Source organism: Microtus ochrogaster, chromosome 8 (genome assembly GCF_000317375.1).
Source record: "Microtus ochrogaster isolate Prairie Vole_2 chromosome 8, MicOch1.0, whole genome shotgun sequence".
NCBI classification, from domain to species: Eukaryota; Metazoa; Chordata; class Mammalia; order Rodentia; family Cricetidae; genus Microtus; species Microtus ochrogaster.
Genome location: NC_022015.1, coordinates 66,320,294 through 66,342,172, shown reverse-complemented (window position 1 = coordinate 66,342,172; position 21,879 = coordinate 66,320,294). Strand labels below are relative to the sequence as shown.

At 44.2% G+C, this 21,879-nt stretch overlaps 1 protein-coding gene across 2 annotated transcripts in view; it reads right to left on the bottom strand.

Annotated features, from left to right (window-relative positions):
• Positions 1-1,505: 1,505 nt before the first annotated feature.
• Positions 1,506-21,879, bottom strand: part of Pde6c (phosphodiesterase 6C) — a 39,159-nt gene continuing 18,785 nt past the window's right edge. The window contains exons 11-22 of one of the 2 annotated variants that reach the window (XM_005352203.3): positions 21,491-21,559; positions 20,581-20,727; positions 20,232-20,339; positions 19,706-19,815; positions 11,894-11,981; positions 8,397-8,497; positions 5,257-5,364; positions 5,097-5,160; positions 4,307-4,381; positions 4,136-4,219; positions 3,488-3,644; positions 1,506-1,823 (exon numbers count right to left, since the gene is read on the bottom strand). In XM_005352203.3, the coding sequence (XP_005352260.1) occupies positions 1,762-1,823; positions 3,488-3,644; positions 4,136-4,219; positions 4,307-4,381; positions 5,097-5,160; positions 5,257-5,364; positions 8,397-8,497; positions 11,894-11,981; positions 19,706-19,815; positions 20,232-20,339; positions 20,581-20,727; positions 21,491-21,559 (1,173 nt within the window). In that variant the 3' untranslated portion in view covers positions 1,506-1,761. The remainder of the gene's footprint in view (positions 1,824-3,487; positions 3,645-4,135; positions 4,220-4,306; positions 4,382-5,096; positions 5,161-5,256; positions 5,365-8,396; positions 8,498-11,893; positions 11,982-19,705; positions 19,816-20,231; positions 20,340-20,580; positions 20,728-21,490; positions 21,560-21,879) is intronic. The other variant, XM_005352204.3, reaches the window with a different exon arrangement.

Here is a 21,879-nt window from a genome sequence, read left to right as displayed (position 1 = left end):
TGGTTAGTGTCAAGAGTTTTTCCTTTTATTGGACAATTGTTCATTTGCTCTGTAACTGCTGGCCCAGCTTCTGTTAGGCATGAGGCACTGTGCTGAGCTATTTCAGAAGTCATTTTGCAATCCTTTCTGAACTGTCAGAAAATAGTAAATTAGTGTCAGGTGTACTGATGTTAAATATTGTGTAAAAGTTTCTCATTTCTTAAAGGTGTTCTTCAGCTTACCACTTAAGGAGAGCAAAAAGGAATCCTGATTTCTGAGGGAAATTATCTGAAATGTCCAATACCAAAGTTATTAGTACTGGAATTCCCGTAGCTAAGCATTCTTACAATGAAGGTATTTTCATCATCCTGTGATCATCAGAAGATAGGGTTCTGCAAAATGAAATGCTGGGAAGACTATACATTGTTTTGCCATAGAGCAATATGCTTTGAAATACAGTTGATGATATTAAGTCCAAGTATGAATTCAGATAATTATATAAAAATCACAGCAATCTGTTGTATGTTGGGTGTGGTTCTCAGGGGTCCATGGGAAGGAGACACAGGCACTCTGAGGATGGTGTCTAGCCTTTCCAGCTGGAGGGGATCAGCCTCTGGCAGACTGACTCTCTATAGCTTATCAAATGGCTTTTTTTTAAATCATTAATCCAATTTACACCTTTAGCAAGTTAATGTCCATATCCCAAAACCTCTTTTTTTTTTTTTTTTTTTTTTTTTGGTTTTTTCGAGACAGGTTTCTCTGTAGCTTTGGTGCCTGTCCTGGAACTAGCTCTTGTAGACCAGGCTGGCCTCGAACTCCCAGAGATCCTCCTGCCTCTGCCTCCCGAGTGCTGGGATTAAAGGCGTGTGCCACCACCGCCCAGCTCCAAAACCTCTTATCTAAGCTCCCCAAAGAGTCAACCTGAAATGCAAATTCCCAGCTAAGGGGCATCTATCTCGGTTGGCCAGGTTCTCCCCAGCCAAGTTTTGCATGGGCTTTGCACCTTTAAAAAACCACCAGACAAGATTCACATATTTCAAAAGGAAAGTACTGGAGACAAAAAGGTAGCAGTCACAAAAGACAGCTTAAAACTAGGAGCTAACACCAGAAATCAAACCAGCTGCAACTCTGCTGGAGCTCCCTACAGCGATCTAGCACAGTGGCTGATGATGGGAGTCCTGTGTGAAGGCTGCAAAGTCTGAGGTGATGTTTGACATCGACTCTACAGGGCTACAGTGGGGTTCTTTTGAATATTTTTTCTTGAAATATTGGCCAGCTGCTTCATGCTCTGCTTCCTTACGTTGCCATTTTTTTAATACTTGAGGCTCAGGCCATAGTTACTGGCACTTGCTGTTCTCCCTGAGGACCTCAGCTGGGATCCCAGAACCTGTGCCAGGGAGCTCACAGCTGCCTGTAACTCAAGTTTGTGTGGATCTGAAGCCAGCCTTCACCAGCAGAGACACACATGTCACATAGACTCACTCAGACACATACATATAAATAAATCTTAATATACCTTCAGACTCATTTCAAGAAAGTATATTTTTTAATTTAAAAGAAACTGGCATAAAATTCATTGTTTTTGTCGTATTTTGTTCTTTGATTGAACTTTATTTAGCTCATGGGGTTTCCAGGTCAACAGTAGGTATTCTGTGGATAGTCACAGGGCAGTGTTCCTGGAGATGTTGGTGTTCTGTTACTGCAGGGCTACAGTGAAGTTCCTTTGACTATTTTTTCATGGAAACTAAAACGATACTTGAAATATCAACCAGTTGGATCATATTACAACATTAAGCACGTTTTGGACTTTTTGTCTTCGGTGCTACCTCCTAAATCTGTGGCAGCTAGTGAAAGATCAGAAAAAACATTATCAGCAGTCAGTGTGATAAATACTTTTATTCCAAGATTCTCATGATATCTGTGTCAGATTTATAATTAATAGTACTAGCTTATAACTACTTAAACATAACACTAGCTTATAGCAACTCCAAGGGTTTGACTGTTTACAACCAATTTTTTATTCACAATTGGCTCAGTTAATAATAAAATTCAAGGAGCTAGCGAGATGGTTCAGTTTAGAGCACGTGTTGCTATTGCAGAGGACTCAGATTTGATTCTCAGTACCCACATGGTGGCTCACTCACAACCATATGTAGGGACCCATTCCAAGGGATCCAAACCTGATCTCTGTACGTCAGACGCATGCACACGCAGGCAAAATACTCGTACTCATAAATCGGGGGGGGAATTGAAAAATAAAAAGAACAGGGTGTGGTGATACATGCCTTTAATTCCAGCACTTGGGAGGCAAAGGCAGGTGGATCTCAGTGTGTGACTCAAAAAAAAGTATATAGGTACCCGGTGCCGGGTGCATTGGTACACACCTGTAATCCCAGCACTCGGGAGACAGAGACAGGCTGATCTCTGTGAGTTCTAGACAGCTGCATAGGCTCTCTCAAAAAAACAAAATAAAATGAAACTTGATAAGCAGGTACTGTTTCTGTTTCAGTGAAATTAAACAAGTTAGACTCTGAGCTGGAGGAGCAAACACTGAACCCAGGAGCACAATCAATGGTCTTAATTCTCAACGAGCTCTCCAAGAAATAGACAGAAATTAGAAATAAATGTATGCAAATAACGAAGAGAAGACCCGTGACCACTCTGGGAGGAATCAGGGGAGGGGTTGGAGTCAAAACGACCAAAATGCGTTGTGCATCTACATGAAATTCTCAAAGAATTGATAAAAACATTATATTAAAGAATGCTGACAATAAATATAGGAGCCACTTGGAAAAGGGGACAGTATCTTTCTCATCAAATTTCTTAGTCCTAGGATTTCTCTTGGGCTCACATTCTAACAGAAGAGACAAAGTAACTTCACAAGTTTGACAAACTAGTCAAGATTTCTGCTGCCTTCCTGAAGTGCGGCTCAGACCATCCTGTGCAGCCCCTGCCGACTGTGTAATGCGGCTGACTGCAGCCTATGTTCTCTAGGTCAGCTGCCCACACTGCCATCTTCATGTGGTACTCGGGCTTCTGCCCTCTCTTGACTATACACAGACGTGTTTTTAAATGGTTTTGCTACCCCAAGCTTATTCCCACTTCAGTAGTTATTTTGGCTGTGAGCCTCGCCTTTGCCGGCTGAGCCATCCCTCCAGGCCATCCAGTAGTTATTTTACATGCCCTATTTTGTTTTCTTCTGCCCCACCTCTGCTCCTTTGTGTGGGTTGGGGTTTAGGGTCTTGGGACCTCAGCACAGACAATCCCGATTTCAAGGAAGCCTTCCTCTGCTCTTAGTACACACCCCATGCTTTCTCCAAGGCTCACTGTCAGAGTATACATTGATTGCTTAATGCCCAGCTCTCCCTCAGAGGTAAGAGCTTGGAGATAACTTCTTACACTTTCCTGCTTGGATCGGCGAAGCAGGGTTCCTGCTAGCACGTACGGTCATGTGACACTCACTCAGCCGCCCACACACTCACACACGCAGACTCAGGCTCCGGCTAACCTTTCTCATCTGTGGCTCCTTCTTCCTGCTTTCCTGCCTCCTCTTCGGCCACCCTCACCTTGGCCTCGTACTCCTCTGCGAGCGATTTCCATTCCACCCTGTTCTTCTGAAGGCCGGTCAGCATGGGGGTAATCTCCGTGTGGAAGCGGGAGAACTCCTGCGGAGAATTTGAGAAGGGAAACTAGTTCGTCCTACAGTTGACCTTCAGTAGTGTTCCTCGACAAAGGAGAAGCTGGGAGGTGGGCGGTGTCTGGAGCTACTGGGATGAGCCTGGAGGCTTCTGAAGCGTGGGGAAGGCAGGTGCTCTTTGATGTCAAGGGGGTTTGGGCGTGGCTCTTGTGCCTTTTATTCCACTCTGAATAAATCAGATTCAGTGCTCAAAATACTACGGAGGAAATGGCCTAATGGTTTTCTTCATTGGTAACTTTTTTTTTTTTTACTTTTGTTTGTTTTTTAGACAAGGTCTTGCTGTATAGCCCAAGTTGGCCTGAAACTTACCAAGATGACTTTGAACTCTGATCCCCCTGCCTCCTTAGTGCTGGGATTACAGGTATGCACCTCCACACCTGGCTCACTCTAGTTATAGTTTGAAAGAAAAATTATCATTGAAATGACTATACAGTTCATTCAAATAATTTGTTTACATACCTTATATACAAAAGTACAAACAAAATCAATAAATCCCACTTGAAGTTTGGGGAGTTCATCTTTTTTGGTTCTGTCCATCATAGGCTAGAAAGAGAAGAAACCCCTTTAAGATGGTTTCCTGCGATTTACGGATGGTTTTGAACCCGTAACATGGAATGACAAGGTCTTTACAATCGGTTGCTGCTGCAGCACTGTCCTTTCCAAGTCGCCTTGTTCCCAAAATTCATTTGCAACCAGAAGTGCTACCTGCAAAGAACAGAGGCATGGTTTGTGGTACCCATGATTAGCAGAGAGCTTTCGTCACGTTAGCATGAGTGACATCCGAGGGTAGGATTTCCAGTCATTGCTTGAGGCATCATCAAGAAGGCTGCCCTGAAGTTATAAAAGAGTTGCCACTTCCAGGTTATTCTGAAATAGGAAGGGTTTTCTTCCTACTGGAGGGTTCATGATGGGTCTTATTATGTAGCCCAGGCTATCACTGAATCCTGTATCCTCCTGCCTCTGTCTCTTCATGAGCAATCGGATGACAGGTCTGAATGACCATGTCTGGTGAATTCCACATAAACATTTTATAGCCAATAAGGAATTCTGTCCCCCACTTTTACCCCCCTCCATTTTCTCTTCAAAGCCTTCTGTGTTTCCAATGACCTGCTGGCCCGTTGCTGTTTGTAAAAATCAGAATAGGACTCCGGGGTTGCCAGAGATCATTGTGTGGCTTTTCATGGGATCTAGGCAGGGCCTGATGTGTGTCAAGAAAAGAAATGCCTTGGAACTTGCCTGACTCTGCACTTCCCAGGGTTTGATGATGGCAGACAGGTGTGTGACAGGTCTTAGGTGTGTGACAGGAAATGCTGTGGGGTTTGCCTAAATGCACCTCCCAAGGCTTAATGATAGCAGACAGATCACAGGCATGTGACAGGGTCACAGGTGTGTGACAGACCAGCAAAGCTATGGGACTTGCCTGACTCTGTACCTCCCAGGGCTTGGTGATGGCAGACAGATCGCAGGCAGTCATCATCATGGCCCTTATGAAGAAAAGAAAAATTATTAAACTAGAAAAAAATACAAAACGTGCTGTTTTGCTAAAAAAAAAAAAAGGAATTAATATTCTGACTGCTCACATAATGACCTCCTTCTTGGTTGGGTCGGCAGTTACGTATTTGATGGCTTCTTCTTCGCTTTGCATCTGCTCACAGGCGTCAACAATCTTCTGAAACATGGTTCTCTTCCTGGAAAAGATGCAGCTGTGCATCAACTTTTGCACAGAAAAGGATCTTTAGGGTGCGCTTTTCATAGTCTGTGTTTCACTCTGCCTTAGGCTGTCTGCTTAGTAGGGGCCGAGAGCCAAGATAGAGGGCAGGCAGTTCTGACTATCTCCGCATGGAGAGGGCTGGAGGCAGAAAAAGCACAAACCACAGAGTGGGGAGAACCCATGAAAGTTGGAATACTGTAAAACCAAAAGTTCAAACGAGGAAAAAGCACAACAGAAACACAAAAGCCAGGAGCTGTACCATCATAAAAACACTGCCCAACAAAAACACAGAAGCCAAACTACATGGATGATTGGTCTCATACATGGGAAATACAGACCTAAACAGAAGGGTATCTTCTCATACTCAATAAGTTAGCAAACCGAAATCCAATGTGTCCAGATCAGGAGTACTTCAGATATGGGATCAGAGGGGCCTGACGTGCTGCGGATAGGATGTAAGTGGTGGAGCCCAAAGCTGCAAGGCAGCATACGCACAAAACACATATGCACCCCACCATGCTCCCACCGTTATGTATAGAAACCCACATATATGCACAGTGATCTGCAATGTAGCCTTGTGGACGATATTGGAGATAATACACAATCTGAACTTATTATGTGTAGGAGTGTAAGGGTGTTATTGTCTATCCAGTGGTTAAATGTGGTACAATTGAAGCAAGTGAACTGACTCTCTGTGTATTACCAATGGCAAATCTTTTCTTTCAATTTACTATCTATCTATCTATCTATCTATCTATCTATCTATCTATCTATCTATCTATCATCTAGCTAGCTAGCTATCATCTGTTTATCTACCATCTATCAGTCATCTATCTATCTATCTATCTATCTATCTATCTATCTATCTATCTATCTCTCATCTATCATCTAGCTAGCTATCATCTGTCTATCATCTATCTATCTACCTATCTTCTATCTATCTATCATCTATCTGTCTATCTATCATCTATTTATCTATCTATCTATCTACCTATCATCTATCTATCTATCTATTATCTATCTATCTATCTATCTATCTATCTATCTATCTATCTATCTATTATCTATCTATCTATCTATCTATCTATCTATCTATCTATCTATCTATCTATCTATCTCTGTATGTGTACTTGTTTGTGTGGAGGAGGGGAGTGCCCATCTATCTCTGTGTAAAAGCCAGAGGTGGACATCTTTCCGGCTGTCCTCACTAACAGTCCCTCCTTATGCTGGGGTTCCAGTTGGCCACTGTCACTCTCAGCTTTTTGGACTGATGCTGAGGAATCCAGACTCGGATCTCCGTACTTAACAGCATTTGCTTTACCTATTACCCCGCTTGCCAGCCCTTTCACTAATTTTAAATTGCGTGTTTGTTTCCTCAGGGTCTTGTCTTGAATCTGACGTGTTAGTGAATGCCATATCATCCACATGAAGTGCTTCAACATGAATACTTTTAATCAATCTAGAAGTGTCATGTCATCAAAGGCAAATCTTTAAAACAAAATGCTGTGTGGGAAAAGCGAGCTGCAGAAAGATATTTACAGACAGTATGGTGTCATAGATGGGGGAAAATCCAAGACACACCCAGCAGTGCCACGTAGAAGCATGAGTGGAAAGAACGGAGCATTTCAGTAGCAAATGGCTCTCTCTGGAAAGTAAGAGGATTTTCCGTGATAGATCGGTGGCGGGAGTGCCCCAGCTGCAACATTGCTTCTGCGTCTGCCCTTAAAAACTTAATTCTGAGCCAGGTGGTGGCAGTGCGAGCCATTAATCCCAGCACTTAGAAGCCAGAGGCAGGTGGATCTCAATGAGTTCGAGGCCAGCCTGGTCTGCAGAGTGAGTTCCAGGATAGCCAGAGCTGCACAGAGAAACCCTGCCTCAGAAACAAACAAACAAAAAAACAAAACAAAACCCCTCAATTCTGGCCGGGCGGTGGTGGCGCACGCCTGTAATCCCAGCACTCGGGAGGCAGAGGCAGGCGGATCTCTGTGAGTTCGAGGCCAGCCTGGTCTACCAAGGGAGTTCCAGGACAGGCTCCAAAGCTACAGAGAAACCCTGTCTAGAAAAACCAAAAAAAAAAAAAAAAAAAACCCTCAATTCTGAAGCACTTATGACATGATGGTTTCTCACTGGCGGGCTGTGAGCCCTGGGTGTCTGGATACCATGATGTTATCCTAGGCATTTGTAATCATAGCTGGGCTGTTTAATAGAGTTTTAAGGAAGATGATCAGGGCAAAATTTGACAGTACCAAAGTCACCAAATATTTGGATCCTATAAATAGCCCACCTCTTTCTAATTAACGTTCACCATGAAACTTCATTTCACTTAGGAGAGAATGTGCACATGCTTGGTATATCTGGTCTCCTTCGTCCTCTGCTGTGTAAAAACTCAGGTTCTGTGAGTTTACTTTGTGTGTTAGAATCATCAAGATTGTTCAATCCAAAACTCTCACAGGATTAAGTTTCTGAGCCTGAAATAGCACATACCAGATTCTGGGCAAGCAAGCATTCTACCTCTGAACAAACCCAGTTACAAACTAGCCCCTGGACCATGGTGAATCACCAGGACACATGGCCATGGCATGCAGTTTCATGACCTTCTTCTTCAGGCTGGGCACCGCTGTCCCCTCTGTGCCTCCTCAGATCACAAGCTATTTAACAGGGCAGGCTTGTGCTTTCAAAGGTTATCTCCAAATAGAGTTAGTTCACTCTCAGTCAACTATCTTGAGGATAACTGCCATTCCAAAAAGAAAGGAGATTTCTGAGCCTGCTTTTAAAAAAATGTATGCATATGCGTGGATGCCTACAGTAGAGCCCGGATGGAACATTATACCTCTGAAGCCAGAGTCAGAGGCCATTATGAGCATGCGTCCCTGGAATCCAACTCCAGTCCTCTGCAAGAATATCAAACGCTCACAAAGAATGAGCCATCTCTTTTAACTTCAGCGCGGGTCATGGAAGGCCGAACCACACGGGGCTCAGGAGCATTCTGATCCCCATCCTTATACTTACTTGAAATACAACGCCAGGTCAGTTGCTATGATTGCAACCTCAAACAAATGGATCACTGTTTCAAACTGCCGCTTGTTTAGATTCTGGAAGATGTTTAAACTCTGCAAGGTGAACAGTTCACAAGAAAGGACGAATTCATCAATTCACAATAGAACACAAGCACCAATTGACCTTTGATTCAACAAACAAACAAAAGAAGCCATACTTAGGGAGCTGATATAGCCTGTCGTTCAGCATTTTTTGGTGTCTGGTTTTTTTTTTAATGATTTATTTATTTTTATTTTATGTGCATTGGTGTTTTAACTGTGTGTTTATCTGTGTGAGGGTGTCAGATGTCCTGGAGCTGGAGTTACAAACAGTTGTGAGCCACCATGTGGATGCTGGGAATTGGACTCAGGACCTCTGGATAAACAGCCAGTGCTCTTAACCGCTGAGCCGTCTCTTCAACCCTTGCTGTCTATTTTTGTCTATCTCACAGTCTAAGTACTCATCTCTGCTCTACGTTGAGTAGGTCATTTAAACTCTAAAAATAGGTTCAGCTACTCTGGATCTACATTTTTAGAACAAATCGCTTGTCCTCTTTCAGGACCATGTGAAAATACAACAATAAAATAAAAACTTTTTTTTGTTGGAAAGGGGGATGCCCAGTGGTCAGCCATGTGGCACTGCTGACCATCCGACTCTAGAGTAACCAAGAGACCACTGTCTCTCAGGAACTGCCAGCTGTGTTAATATCCACATGAATGGGGGGATATAATGACCCTCCCTTGTGTTATCCTTAAAATGGTCTGCAGTATCTTATAAAGAATTAGTAAAACTTTTCTTCAGAGTCTTTCATTAATAATCTTTGTGTGTGAATCAGTTTCATGTCTTTGTTTTCTAGATAACCAGAATAGGCAGTGGGAGTGGCTACTGAAAGTCATGGTTTTCTGGTAGACCATTTTAGCCCTGCAGGACAGAGGACAGATGGACAATGGTTTTGCCACATGAAGGCGATAGTGACGAAACACAGGACCATTCCCCTGGAGAGAGAATGATGGTAGGCCATAGGCCCGTGTGGAGACAGGAGGAATTCTAGGTAAAGTGGAATGTTGAGGAGCTTGTGTCTCTATCAGCTTCTCAGTGCTTCATGAATGTTCTTAATCTCTGGCAAACCGTAACGCAGAGATGTTAAGCAACTTGCTTTGGGTTAAACCGCCAAATAGGGCAGGTGTGATATCTGAACCCATGTGGCCCGTCCACACAGTGAGGGTTCTCAGTTTTTACCCCATCCTGTCTTTCAGCAAGAAGCCAGGGCCAGGTCCCAGCTTCACCACGGATAGCGGTGTATACTGGACACAGCCCTCGTTTTCTCAGTGGGGATCAACTTGTCTTTTCAGCTGCCTAACTCATGGTCTGTGCTCAATAAAGACCCGTGCAAGGTCAACTCCAGTGACGCAAACCTGGGGAATCACTCAGAAATTAAAATTTCTACATGTTAACTCACTATTACATCTCTATTGATCTTATTTATCATATAGAGCTTGAGATCAGCTCCAGTTTAAAATGAAACTAAACAAGGTGTTCAACCCCAAACCATTCTGGCTGTCAGCCATTCCAGACGACCTTTGTTCTAGACATGACAAGCTTTCATGGAGGCCATCTTTTTACATCATCTGTAACGAGAACTGGCATTTCTCAAGGCAAACACAACTGGTGGACAGGAATCTATTTTGTTGTTTTGTTAAAACATTGAGGTCATTGTTCCAAATACAGTCAGTGTTTTTAGATGGACAGTCAAGCAATAGCCAGCAAAGTCCCAGATTATAGGAAAAAAAATGTCTGGATTAAAATCATATTTCTACTTGAGACTATTCACAATGACTTCACTAGGCATCTCAGTTCAGATCCTGCATGGGTTTTCTCTGTATATATATATATATTACATGTATATATGTATATGTATATATATATATTAAGGCATGGCTTCAAGTAGCCCAGGCTCTGTGGCCAAGAAAAAGCTTAAATTTTCACCCTTCTGCCTCTCCCTCCTAAGTGTCCGGGTCATAGGCATTCCACCACACACCACACCACCATGCTATAGCAGCGAAGCTCGTCCTGTGGTAGAAGGGTGAACACTGCTCTTTTTGTTTATACTTTTCCCTCATATTTCATCTATTCGAGATAGGGTGTTGTTTCTAATTCCTAGGTTATTAATTCTTAAAATATATAAGCACGTAATAATTCATCTCTCTATCCCTGCACATTGTTCTGAAGACATTATATAGAGAGAGGCAGGTGTGCCCAGACAAGCCAGAAGGCCTAGTCTCTAGCCCACTTCTAGCCAGGCCAGCCCCTAATTGCTTAGCTGGTGTGTGTGTGTGTGTGTGTGTGTGTGTGTGTGTGTGTGCGCGCGCGCGCGCGCGTGTATGTATTCTTACAAATTTAGCTAACAATATCTCCACCTAGTCACTTGGGTCACAAGCTGCTTTCTGTCTAGTTTGGAATACAGGCAGCCCTATCTATGAAAGATAAGGACATTTCAGTTCAATGGACTACAGTCTGAAAAGCAAAATGTCTGAGTGATGACCACAAGAGACAAGATTGCTGAACAAATTCCAAGGATTCCTCCTGTTAAAAATATGAAAACTTTTAATGGGCTGATTTTCCTTACAGAATAATAAAAAGAGCCACACTGTTTTCTAAAATATAAAAGACAGATATTATGAGCTAAAGCGTCAATTTTTTGTGATCAATTTAACTGCTCATAAATGAACTGTGTGATTGTGTTGTCTAGCAACGATGTTGACAGAGGCTTACACAGCTGCAATCAAAGGCTGAATGGCATTGCAGACAGTTCTTGAAGAGACAGTATACATTACTGAGAGGCAATATTCCTTTTCAGAAAGAATAACAGTCGTTTGCACAGCCATCAAAGTCAGGCTTTCTAGTTTGCATCTCTGACACCGGCAAACACCTTAACCTGAAGCAATATGGAGAGGAAGTGGTTTGATTTAGCTTGCAGATTACAGCCCATCATTGGGGAAAGCCACAGCAAGAACCTGAGGCCTGAGCTGAAGGCCAACTCTGACGAAGGAACACTTCTTACTGGCTTCTCCCTCGTGCTCACGCTCAGCAAACTTTCTTGTACAACCTAGAACCTCCTGCCCCATGAGTAAGAAAAATAGTGTCTGCATAGCTGTTAGTCCCCTTTACATTTTTAAATAGATGGTCAGGGTGCCCAGAACCCTTTTGAATTCTTTACCAATGATCCCAGAGATTCTGTGACTTTTGTGCCTCTTTTCTTCTAGGTCTTAACTACTTGCAGCTTGGTATTTCAAAACCTGGATGCGGTATAGCAACTTCTGCCATTGCACTGAGGCAGGGGCATGTAGACTATACTTGGACAGGGGGACACAGCGCCAGTGTTTTCACTGAAGACCGATGTTTCCCCCGGGGCACTTGGGATAGTCTTAGATCCAGAATCTGTAAGCTTCCCAAGAGAAAAACTCTCATACCTCATCCTGCAGGAGAGTCTTGCTGTATTCCAGGTGATGTCGCTCTAAAATGGAAGTCCCATGAAGCTTTGCAAGTGGAGATGTGGACCTGGGATGAAAAGGATACGGCAAAGACCTTCCGTTTAGAGATCACACAGAAATCCACCCACACAGCACCTTCGCTCTTCTAGAGCTCCCGTTCAAGTCTCATCTCTTTCCCTACTCAATGTCTATGAAAATAAACAAATACAAACTATTGGAAAAGATTATTTTTAATGTAGAAGGTAAGAAAGTTACTTGCCAGGCATAGTGGTGCACACCTTTAATCCTGCCACTTGGGAAGCAGGCAGATGGCACTCTGTGAGTGCAAGGCCAGCCTGGTCCACATAAGGAATTCAGGACAGCCAGAGCTACATGCATACTGAGACCCTGTCTCCAAACAGTGAAAAATAAAGGGGGCGGGCGGGGAGCAATGTCTAAGTGGTTGAATTATTTGAATCATTTAGACTACTAAGTTTGATCTATAGGTAAAATCGTTAGGTTCTCTGGATATGTGTGCCGTCCTATGACTTATGGAACATCCAGCAACTGTAGAAGCTCATGAATTCTCTGTATAGAAAGTGTCCATTAAGAGCTTCCAAGCTGAAGGCTGGAGAGATGGCTCAGTGGTTAAGAGCACTGGCTGCTCTTCCAAAAGCCCTGAGTTCAATTCCCAGCAACCACATGGTGGCTCACAACCATCTGTAATGAGATCTGGCGCCCTCTTCTGTCATGCAGGCATACATGGAGGCAGAATGTTGTATACATAATAAATAAATAAAATCTTTAAAAAAAAAAAAGAGTTTCCAAGCTGAGCCTGGGGATCACAAACCTGTAACCAAAAAGTTGAGGGAGGGAGGATTACAAGACTAAGACCAGCTTGGGCTACATAGCAAGATCCTGTCTCAAAAACCATAAACTAATTAAATTCATTAATTAATAATCCCAGGAAACAATTGCAAGTCAGTATAAAGTGCCATTTCTTTCCTCCCCGAGGTAATAGCATACATTTGAAATTAAGATCCGCCCTTTGTTAAGAACTACAAGACCGTCTCTGCAAGTGAAGACCCCACTCCCTTGATAACATTATTCTTCAATGCCACCTGCGCTGGGAGGGGAAGACATAGTAAATACAGAAAGGCAAAAGGCAGTCGAGCAATGCTGGCCACGCCTTTAATGCCAGCACTCTGGTGACAGAAGCAGGTGGATCTCTGCGAGTTCAAAGCTAGCCTCGTCTACAAGAGCCAAAGTTGTTACACAGAGAAAACCTGTCTCAAAAACAAACAAAAAGAAAAAGGAAGAAAAGTGACAAGAGCTCGAGACCAAAATTCTGCAGGTTATGGGAAGATTTTCCAGGGAAAGACAAACAAATCTTTTGAAGGAAAATATCGGAAAGCTGGGTGGCAGCCCTAGAACACTTTCCTTTCATACCACAAAGAACAGGCCTTTGTGAGGAGGAGGCATGGCCAAGTCACCGTGGGCCCAGTAGCCAATATTATAATTGATCACTTAAAACAAATATTTTAGTTCTACAGGATATCAGCACCAGAGATTTTTTTTTTAAGTTCAGTTTCAATTAGAAGAGAGCGAAATGTTCAATTCCTTTAAGATACTGCAGAAAACTCAGCCCTAAATGGGACACATAGCCAGCACCGCCTCCTCCCACGGCTCAGGGATCACTGTGCAATAGGGAGCAGATGTCTAAATGGGGGACAGAGAGAGCCTACGAGCCAGAGGCAGTGGATGACCCTGAGGAACTCATGTCTTCTACACACAGCAGTGCAGCTCCTCCCGTGAACTCTCAGTGGGGGTGACACTGTGCACAAGACCTTCGCCAACACGAGCCAGATCAGATCCCAGGATGGAGTGGGAGATGAACACAAATTCCTGCTCCTAACCGTAGAGCTAAGGGCTATATTAGCTTCTGGGAAAAGGAAGGGTCGGTTTCCTCTAAGTGTGCAGCCCCTGATAAACAGCTCAGGCCCCAGTGGAAGACCACACAGCGAAGAGCATTTGGGCAGCACAAACTGGTTTTGGTGGGCAAGAAGATACAAAGTGGACACGGAGGGGAAGGGGGTGAATCTGGGAAGAGTCAGAACAAAAAGGGGCAAATATGACTAAAACATGTACAAAAACTCAAAGAACTAAAACAAATTGTTAAAAATTTAAATTAGTCCAATTTGTTATTGGGAAACTAAATATTTGCTCACTCTTAAAGTCACACTTCACATAGTACTATTACAGAGTTAAGGAATATTTCACGACACAGAGGGATAACCAAACAACAGACAGCAGCATGTCCATCTAAACCACAAGGAGTTTACAATTTCAGATATTAGGACACACTGATATCCTGGGCCTCCTTATACCAATATCCCGAGGACGCAGCTCACATAGAAGGGACTGCCAAAAAATACTTATGATGTATTTAGGGATCAGGAAGCATTGGATACATCCAGATGGAGAGGGATGCCAAGGAATAATGTGCCTAGACTCTTCACAAACAATATCCTAAGAAACACAACAAGAGGAAGAGACTACCCTGCGTTAAAGGAGAATAAAGATAACCAACAATGATCTGCAACAGATGATGCTTATCTCTCCAATCAGTTGGGGGTGCTGTGGAAGACAGTATTGAGGTGACTAGAAAAATTATTAATTTTAATTTAATTAATTAACAATTAGCTTGCATCAAACAATATCACAGCACAGCTGTAGAATTTTCTTGGGGTGGAGGTGGAGCCACTGTGCTGTGTCTCCACATACAGCCCTCTTATGCTTGGGAAGCACGCGCTGAAATAATTAGGAACAAAATGCCTGGGTGACTGCAGGTGACTCACAGATACTTCAGTAACAAAGAGAATTGATCTATGTGTATACATATTCACACACATGTATTAAAGGAGAAAACTAACGTGACATGGCCATCTCCTAGAATGGCGTTTTCAGAAAAGTTACTGAAGATGTTGAAGCTATCTTAAGGAGAAAGAAGAAACATAAAAATCCGTACTAGTTTTCCATTTTTAGAACGTCTGACCGCAGTGAGCTTGAACTGACAAAAACATACAGTTTGTATTGATGTTGTCTATCCATGTAGGCAAAAATGACCAGAGAGGAGTTTGAGTTCAAAGGCAATGTGTACGGTTTGATTATTTAACCCACTGGGTTTCCTTATCTTCCTGAGAATGATCCTTGAAGATTAAAATTCCAACAGGGGTGACAATCGGATGAAACTGAAGAGTGACTTTTCAGCCCAGTTGACCAATACATAATCATCTCACAGATATTTGAGGACATGTGTGTCATTGGGAGACCATCTACAATATTCCCTGGGAAATTCTGAGATGATGGTTTGGTAACCAAAGGCTGGACACAAAGTTTTCCTCAAAATTCAGGAAGTAGAAAATGGTGTGATTTGTGCATGAGAGAATGGGGAAATTGGTTCTGTAATTGCTCAAACAGATGGTCCATAAGTAATCACTGAGAGCTTCAGAGAAGATTTGGGGTGAGGAAATGATGCCAAAGCAGTGTGATCGGCCCTTCTGTGGAAACCTAGTGACAGCGGGGTGGCGATTTCAGCCAGTCACTTGGGAAGGCACCTCCCCCATGGAATCCTCCATGAATGTTTGTTGGAATATGGATTGTATTTATTTGTGAATGTTGGGATATAGATTGTATCCACCCAGCTCTCACTGAAATAGCTGGAGCAGTACTTAGGGGTGTGGCTTTGTTGATTGTGTCACAGTTGGTTTCCTGAAGCATCTTTCCAGTCATGTGCTGGAGTCCTACCCTTAACTCTGTCCTGAAGTACAACATTACCATCACTCAGATGAGCATCGGTGGTGGAAATATGACTACCTGATTTCCACATGACGAAACACTGGGGGGAGCATCTTAAATCATGCTCTGACACAGTGTGACATAAATAGACCTTCCTTCCTTTCTTTCTCCCTTCCTTCCTTTCTTTCTCCCTTCCTTCCTTCCTTCCTTCCTTCCTTCCTTCCTTCCTTCCTTTCTTTCTTTCTCTCTTCCTTCCTTTCTTCCTTTCTCCCGTCCTTCCCTGCTTCCTTTCTTTACTTATTTTTAACCTTTATTCTCCTCCCATACATTACATCCTGACCTCTGTTTTCCCTTCCTCCACTCCTCACAGTCTTCCCCTACTCATTCTCCCCCAGATCAACTCCTCCTCTGTTACACTTCAAAAAAAAAAAAAGAGCAGGCCTCCCAGAGATATTCACCCAGTATAGCCTAACAAGATACAATAAGACTGCACACAAACCCTCATATCACAGCTGGATATAGCAACCCAGTAGAAGTAGGCGTCCCGAGTACAGCAAAAGAGTCAGAGACACCTCATTCCCCTCCACACACACACTTCCATTATTGGGAGCCCCACAAGAACACCAAGCTGCAATTAAAAGTAGGTTAAAGGCCAGGTGGTGGTGCACTCAGCACTCAGGAGGCAGAGGCAGGTGAATCTCTGTGAGTTGGAGACCAGCCTGGTCTACGGAGCTAGTTCCAGGACAGGCTCCAAAGCCACAGAGAAACCCTGTCTCAAAAAAAAAAAGTAGGTTAAAGAATTAAGGGCTGGTAAGATGATTCAGTAAGTAAAGATACTTGCCACCAAGCCCAAGTTTGATACCCATAGGACACACAGAGAGAACTGGCTCCAAAATCTTGCCTCTGACCTCCAAACATGTACTGTGGTGCTCAAGCACACACACACACACACACACACACACACACACACACACACACACAAATCAATAAGTGTAATTTTAACAGTTTTGAAGAACCCTTAATTTTAAGGTAATGAAATTTCAATTTCAATAGGATTAAATATAAAGTACTTCAAGGCATGTCTGGATTACCGTGCCAAATTTTGGGATCCACAGTTTTGAAAAGACATTAGCCAGATGATGGGGGTGCACACCTTTAATCCCAGTACTCAGGGATGCAGAAGTAAGCAGATCTCTGTGAGTTCAAGGCCAGCCTAGTCTACAGATTGGGTTCCAGGACAACCAGAGATTTAGAGAAACCATGCCTCGAAAAACTAAAATAAAGAAAGAGAGAAAAGAAAGAAAGAAAAGAGAGGAAGGAAGGACATGACATGAAAATGCTGGAGTGCAGAGAATCATTATAAACAACTGTGCTGTAGGAACTACTGCTTGAAGAGAAGTTCAAGCCCAGTGGTGTGGCACACGCCTATAATCCCAGCATGCAGGAAGCTGAGGCAGGAGGATCGTGAGTTGGAGTCAGCTTTCGCTATGTAGCAAGACCCTATTCCTCCTAGGCAAGTGCCTCAAAGTTTTCAAAATCTTAGTGTGTTCAGCCTGGAAAGCAAATATTTTGGTAAGAAAGATGTTCTAATCCTCTTTAATGCATGAAGAAGGGACAATGGGTGAGAACCCATACTAATCCCTGCAGCTCCAGAGACCCAAATGAGGAGAAATAGAAATTATATAGAAGGGAGACCAATTTCAGGTCAACATCAAGAGTCCCTTCGTAGACTCATACCAGAATGGAGGGAGAGCCTGTCTTGAGCAGACGGGTCCTCCACTACAGAAAATAGTCAAGGGCAGACTGCAAAATACAGGAGATGTAGAGAGGAAGCTAAGGAAAAACTGTCGTTCTTAATATTCTTCTGAAAACTGCTGCATTTGTCCAAGGAGACAGAAATATCAGAGAACCAAAAAATAAGAGAGCAAAGGGGGATGAGAGGGGAGAGAAACCTACAAACACACAAAGGATGGAAAAAACCACCTGGCTGGGAAAACAAAGTGAGCAAAGAGTCCACAGGAACTCTGGAACAATCACACGGGAAAATGGGAGCTTTCGGGTGTTATCAGAGGGCAGAGTCTGAGTGTGAGAGATAACGGGTCAGACATCCTGGAGACAAGGATCAAACCAAAGGTGCAGGGTCAAGCCAGGAGTCCCCTGTGTCCCAACAGCTCTGGTCACTCTGCGGGAGACCTTCCCACCACCATCGCAGTGAGAAGAGCAGTTTAGTCTTAGTCAGACTTTCCAGGGACTACAGTGGAGTGGTATCTCTGAAGGATCCTGAGCAATTCTTCCATGAAGCGGAAGTACATAAAGGGGCTTGCTGTGGGCTTTATTTATTATTTGTTTGTTTTGAAGGTCAGTTGGAGAGCTCATTTGATTCCAGGAATTTAATGGAACTGTTAGAGGGTTCAACCACGCCAAGGGTGAAGAAGATGGCCTTGTCCCCAGTCTGGTGTCATGAAACTCTTCTGTCACATACATTCATTATGTCTGGAAATGGCTGGAATACACCAACAGATTAGATACCAGGCCACTGTGAGGCCCGGGATGTGGCTCCATCTGTCCTGAAAAGCATAGGCAGGAAGGTGCCTCAGCTAGCTCTACTGCTGACTATAACCTAGGACAAGTCTGACTTCATCTTCATCGAGTCTGTTTGCTCATCCCTGAGAGAGGGGGATAATGTGAGGCAGCAGGAGGTGAAGTGAGACAAGGCCTACCACATGTTTCCATCAGCCTCCAGCCCACGGGAGGCGTTTAACCCACTAGGCTTAGCGGCACACAACTGCAGTCCCAGATGAGGCCGGAAGATGATAAGATTAAGGTTAGCTTTATATAGCAACATAATCTTGGTAAAAGAAAGAAAGAAAGAAAGAAAGAAAGAAAGAAAGAAAGAAAGAGAACAAAAGAAAGAAAATTAAGTGAAAAAGAGATGCCCAGTAAGTCTTAGTTTCTTTGGAGCGGAACAAGGGGAACTCCACTGACACCCCCTCACCCCTCTGCCTGGACCATTGCCTTAGGGAGGACATAATGCCCAGCATGGGCTGGAGCCTCAGGCATGGTGACATCCTGGGAAAGAGCTTCAGTGGAGATGCTCCTTTCAAGATGAAGGTTGATAGCCCAGTCGTTCAAAGTGGGAGGAAACTGCTCAGATGTGCTCTTCACTCACAGAGTGCCTTTATCTGAAGTCCTTGACACACATTTCATAGGAGTGATGTCACCTGACTCCCACAGCAATCTTTGACAGGTCGATGTTATAGCCATGTTCAAGTTAAGAAACCAAGTCTCAGAATCAGTGAGTTGCCTAAGGCTTTTCATCCAGGAAGTAGTTGGAGCCCACAAGCCAACACACCAAAGTCATTCCTGGAACACTTCACTGTTTCAGGAGGATGCTGCGTCAGGTGTTAGGAGCTGAGAGAGGAGCGTGACTGGGGGTTCTATGCGCCGTATGCCAGCTAAGCTTTGCAGCTGCACGCCATTATCCTAATTCCTATTGTCCAGATGAGGAAATCAAGGCTGAGAAAGCCAATGACTTGAAATCTAAGTCTGTCCGCTACAAGTCTGCACCTGAGTCTTTACTCTTCCTTTCTCAGCACTAGGGAAGGGGAGGGCATGGTGATGCGCTAGTAGAGCAGCTGAGAGGGGCCTGGTGGACTCAAAGGACCAGGAATTGAAGGATTACAAACCCCCAAAAGACATGCTTTTTAGTCTGAGCAGGGGAGCCATCCCTGGGTATACACTAGTGTACGCCTAGGATTAATATACTCAGATATTTGAATTCAATACTCTGATTAAGGCTGCCTGAACACAGCTGGGGAACCCCAGAAGTGGAAGCAGAAAGGAATGAGGCATGCGAGCACCATGGGCAAAGGGCAGATGCTGCCACAGGGCTACAGCTGAGGCTGGATAGAGTAGCCCTGCTTGAGACCATAAATGAGGTAAAGGGACTGGAGGACAGGGGAGCTCTTTCTTCCCTCGCTGGCATAGGTCAGTGCAGGGCACACAGTCACTTACTTCATTTGGTACAAATTATTGGTGCCTCTGTGGTCGATATCATGGCAGAAAGCAGCCGCAAGCATGGCAAAGGCTTCAAGGTCTGTGTAGTATTTCTTCAGTCGCCCTGTCTAGAAAGATATATGAGTACGTATTTATAGAGGTCAGCACATCTTATACCCAGCGTAGCCCAGTCTGACTGCAAATGAGGCGGGGGTGAGGGGTTTGGCACCTTGCTTCCACCAAAAATTAGTTTCGTGTTTAGTGACTCTTGTGTTACCCCAGTCAGTTTCAAAACCTAGGACGTGTCTGGATCTGCCTTTAAAATGGCAGACATATGAATTTCTGATTGATAATCTAGCTGAGTACCCAGGGAGACCCACATCTCTGGTAGCAGCTCTGGAACGATGTGCGTCTATGGAATCCTGTCCATGAATGTCAAATGATAAACCGGACATGACAGGCTGCAACCGTTTCTCACTCTTTCTCAGATGGGAACTGTTCAGAGTTGCAAACCCTTCCAGCGGCTTCCAACAGTGCTACCTACCATCAACAGCGTGAACATGGTCTGCCCCACATTGAATCCATGCCGCCAGTTGTGGTAGGTGACAGGGCGGTACCCTTTCCGCACGGTGTACATCCACCTCGTAAGAACCTGTTACCCAAAGGCAACAACACTGTTCAGACTTTAGAACAGAATTCTAAAGGGTAGGAGGCCCCAGGGCACACTTATCTAAAAAACTGTGTCGGTTCTGTTGACAGAGCTTAAACCATGGCATTCTCAGAGTTAATGATAATTCGAAATCCTAACTTGAGCTAATCTTTGGAACCGTGGAAAACATCAGTAAGGCACGGCCACAGAACCAAACTGCTTCTCAAGCAAAATGCCTCCTGACCTCTACCGGTACTTTGAATTTCTCCACCGCGTTTATCTCGAAAAACAGCCGCAGCCCGCATTTAACCAGCTCGTGCTCCGTAATGGGAAAGTCGCTGAAGCAGAACTCGTACAGGTCTGCCGCACTTGGGTCTGGCAAGTCCTCCTTCTGTTGACACAGGACAGATGGGTGCAGGTGACATTCGGCTGACGGCCTGTTCCGCCACACACCCAGTCCAAGGTAAAGGGGCTGCGGAGATGGCTCAGAAGCTCAAGGTATTTGCACCAGGACTGATGACCTGAGTTCAGTCCCCGGAACCCACGTGGCAGGGAGACCACCGACTCCGGAAGTTAGCTTCTGACCGCCACCATGTGCGCCATGGCACGTGATTCAACCCCCCATCCCCACTCAATTAATTTATCGAGTAGTTAAAAAGAAATACAATGATAAAAGAAGCCCACGTACAAGTCCCTGAACCACACTCAGCCAACAGTCCCTGGACGGAGTTCCCCTGCAGGTCTGGGGTGGACCACAGAGCTGCTGCCCGCTCCTCCCTCTTGGTGCTTTCTCTCCCGCTATGGTCCCTGCCCTGAGAAGGGCTGAGGTCTGTCACCCTGGCATGCCCTCTGGGATGGCTATGCTGTGACTGGAAGCTACTAAGATAACTCTAACCCTGATCTCTCTAGATCCCGAGGTACCTCTTGCAGGCGTCTAGTTTAGCTACGATTGTAAATGATCTCTGTGGACCAAACTATATTGAACAATGATGGTGAAAAGCAGGAAACCAAAGGGTCAGTATTCAGAAGAAATCTTTCCTTCCAGTCTTAGAAAATGTCGAGGAAAAAGAAGTTCAACATTGACTTGCAAAGCGAGAATGTGTGCCCCAGCCAAGTCTACTGGGAGAGCTCGGGCATCAGAGGAACACACTTACCAACAGGGCCAGGAGCTGTCTTTCGTCACACTCTTCGATTGCATCTACGTGGAACTTCTCTTTAAATTTCTATAGTGGAAAAGCAGTAGAAGTGTAAAATTTCTACGAAGATTCCCATCTGATCCCTCTACTATTAAGGCAGTTAAGATAAAGTCGAGTTAGGCTTCACATGTTACATCTGAGCCATTCTGCTTGGGAAGAGCCTTACGGCTCGTGATTAGGAAGAATTAGACCAAAGAAATGATCTAATGCGATTGAGTTCTCTCCCTTGCCCAAACATAGCGGTAGCCATCTTAAAGCCAAGCTATGGGCTTCAGGTAGGCAAGAAAGGAAATAGGTGGCATACCTCTCTCTCTCTCTCTCTCTCTCTCTCTCTCTCTCTCTCTCTC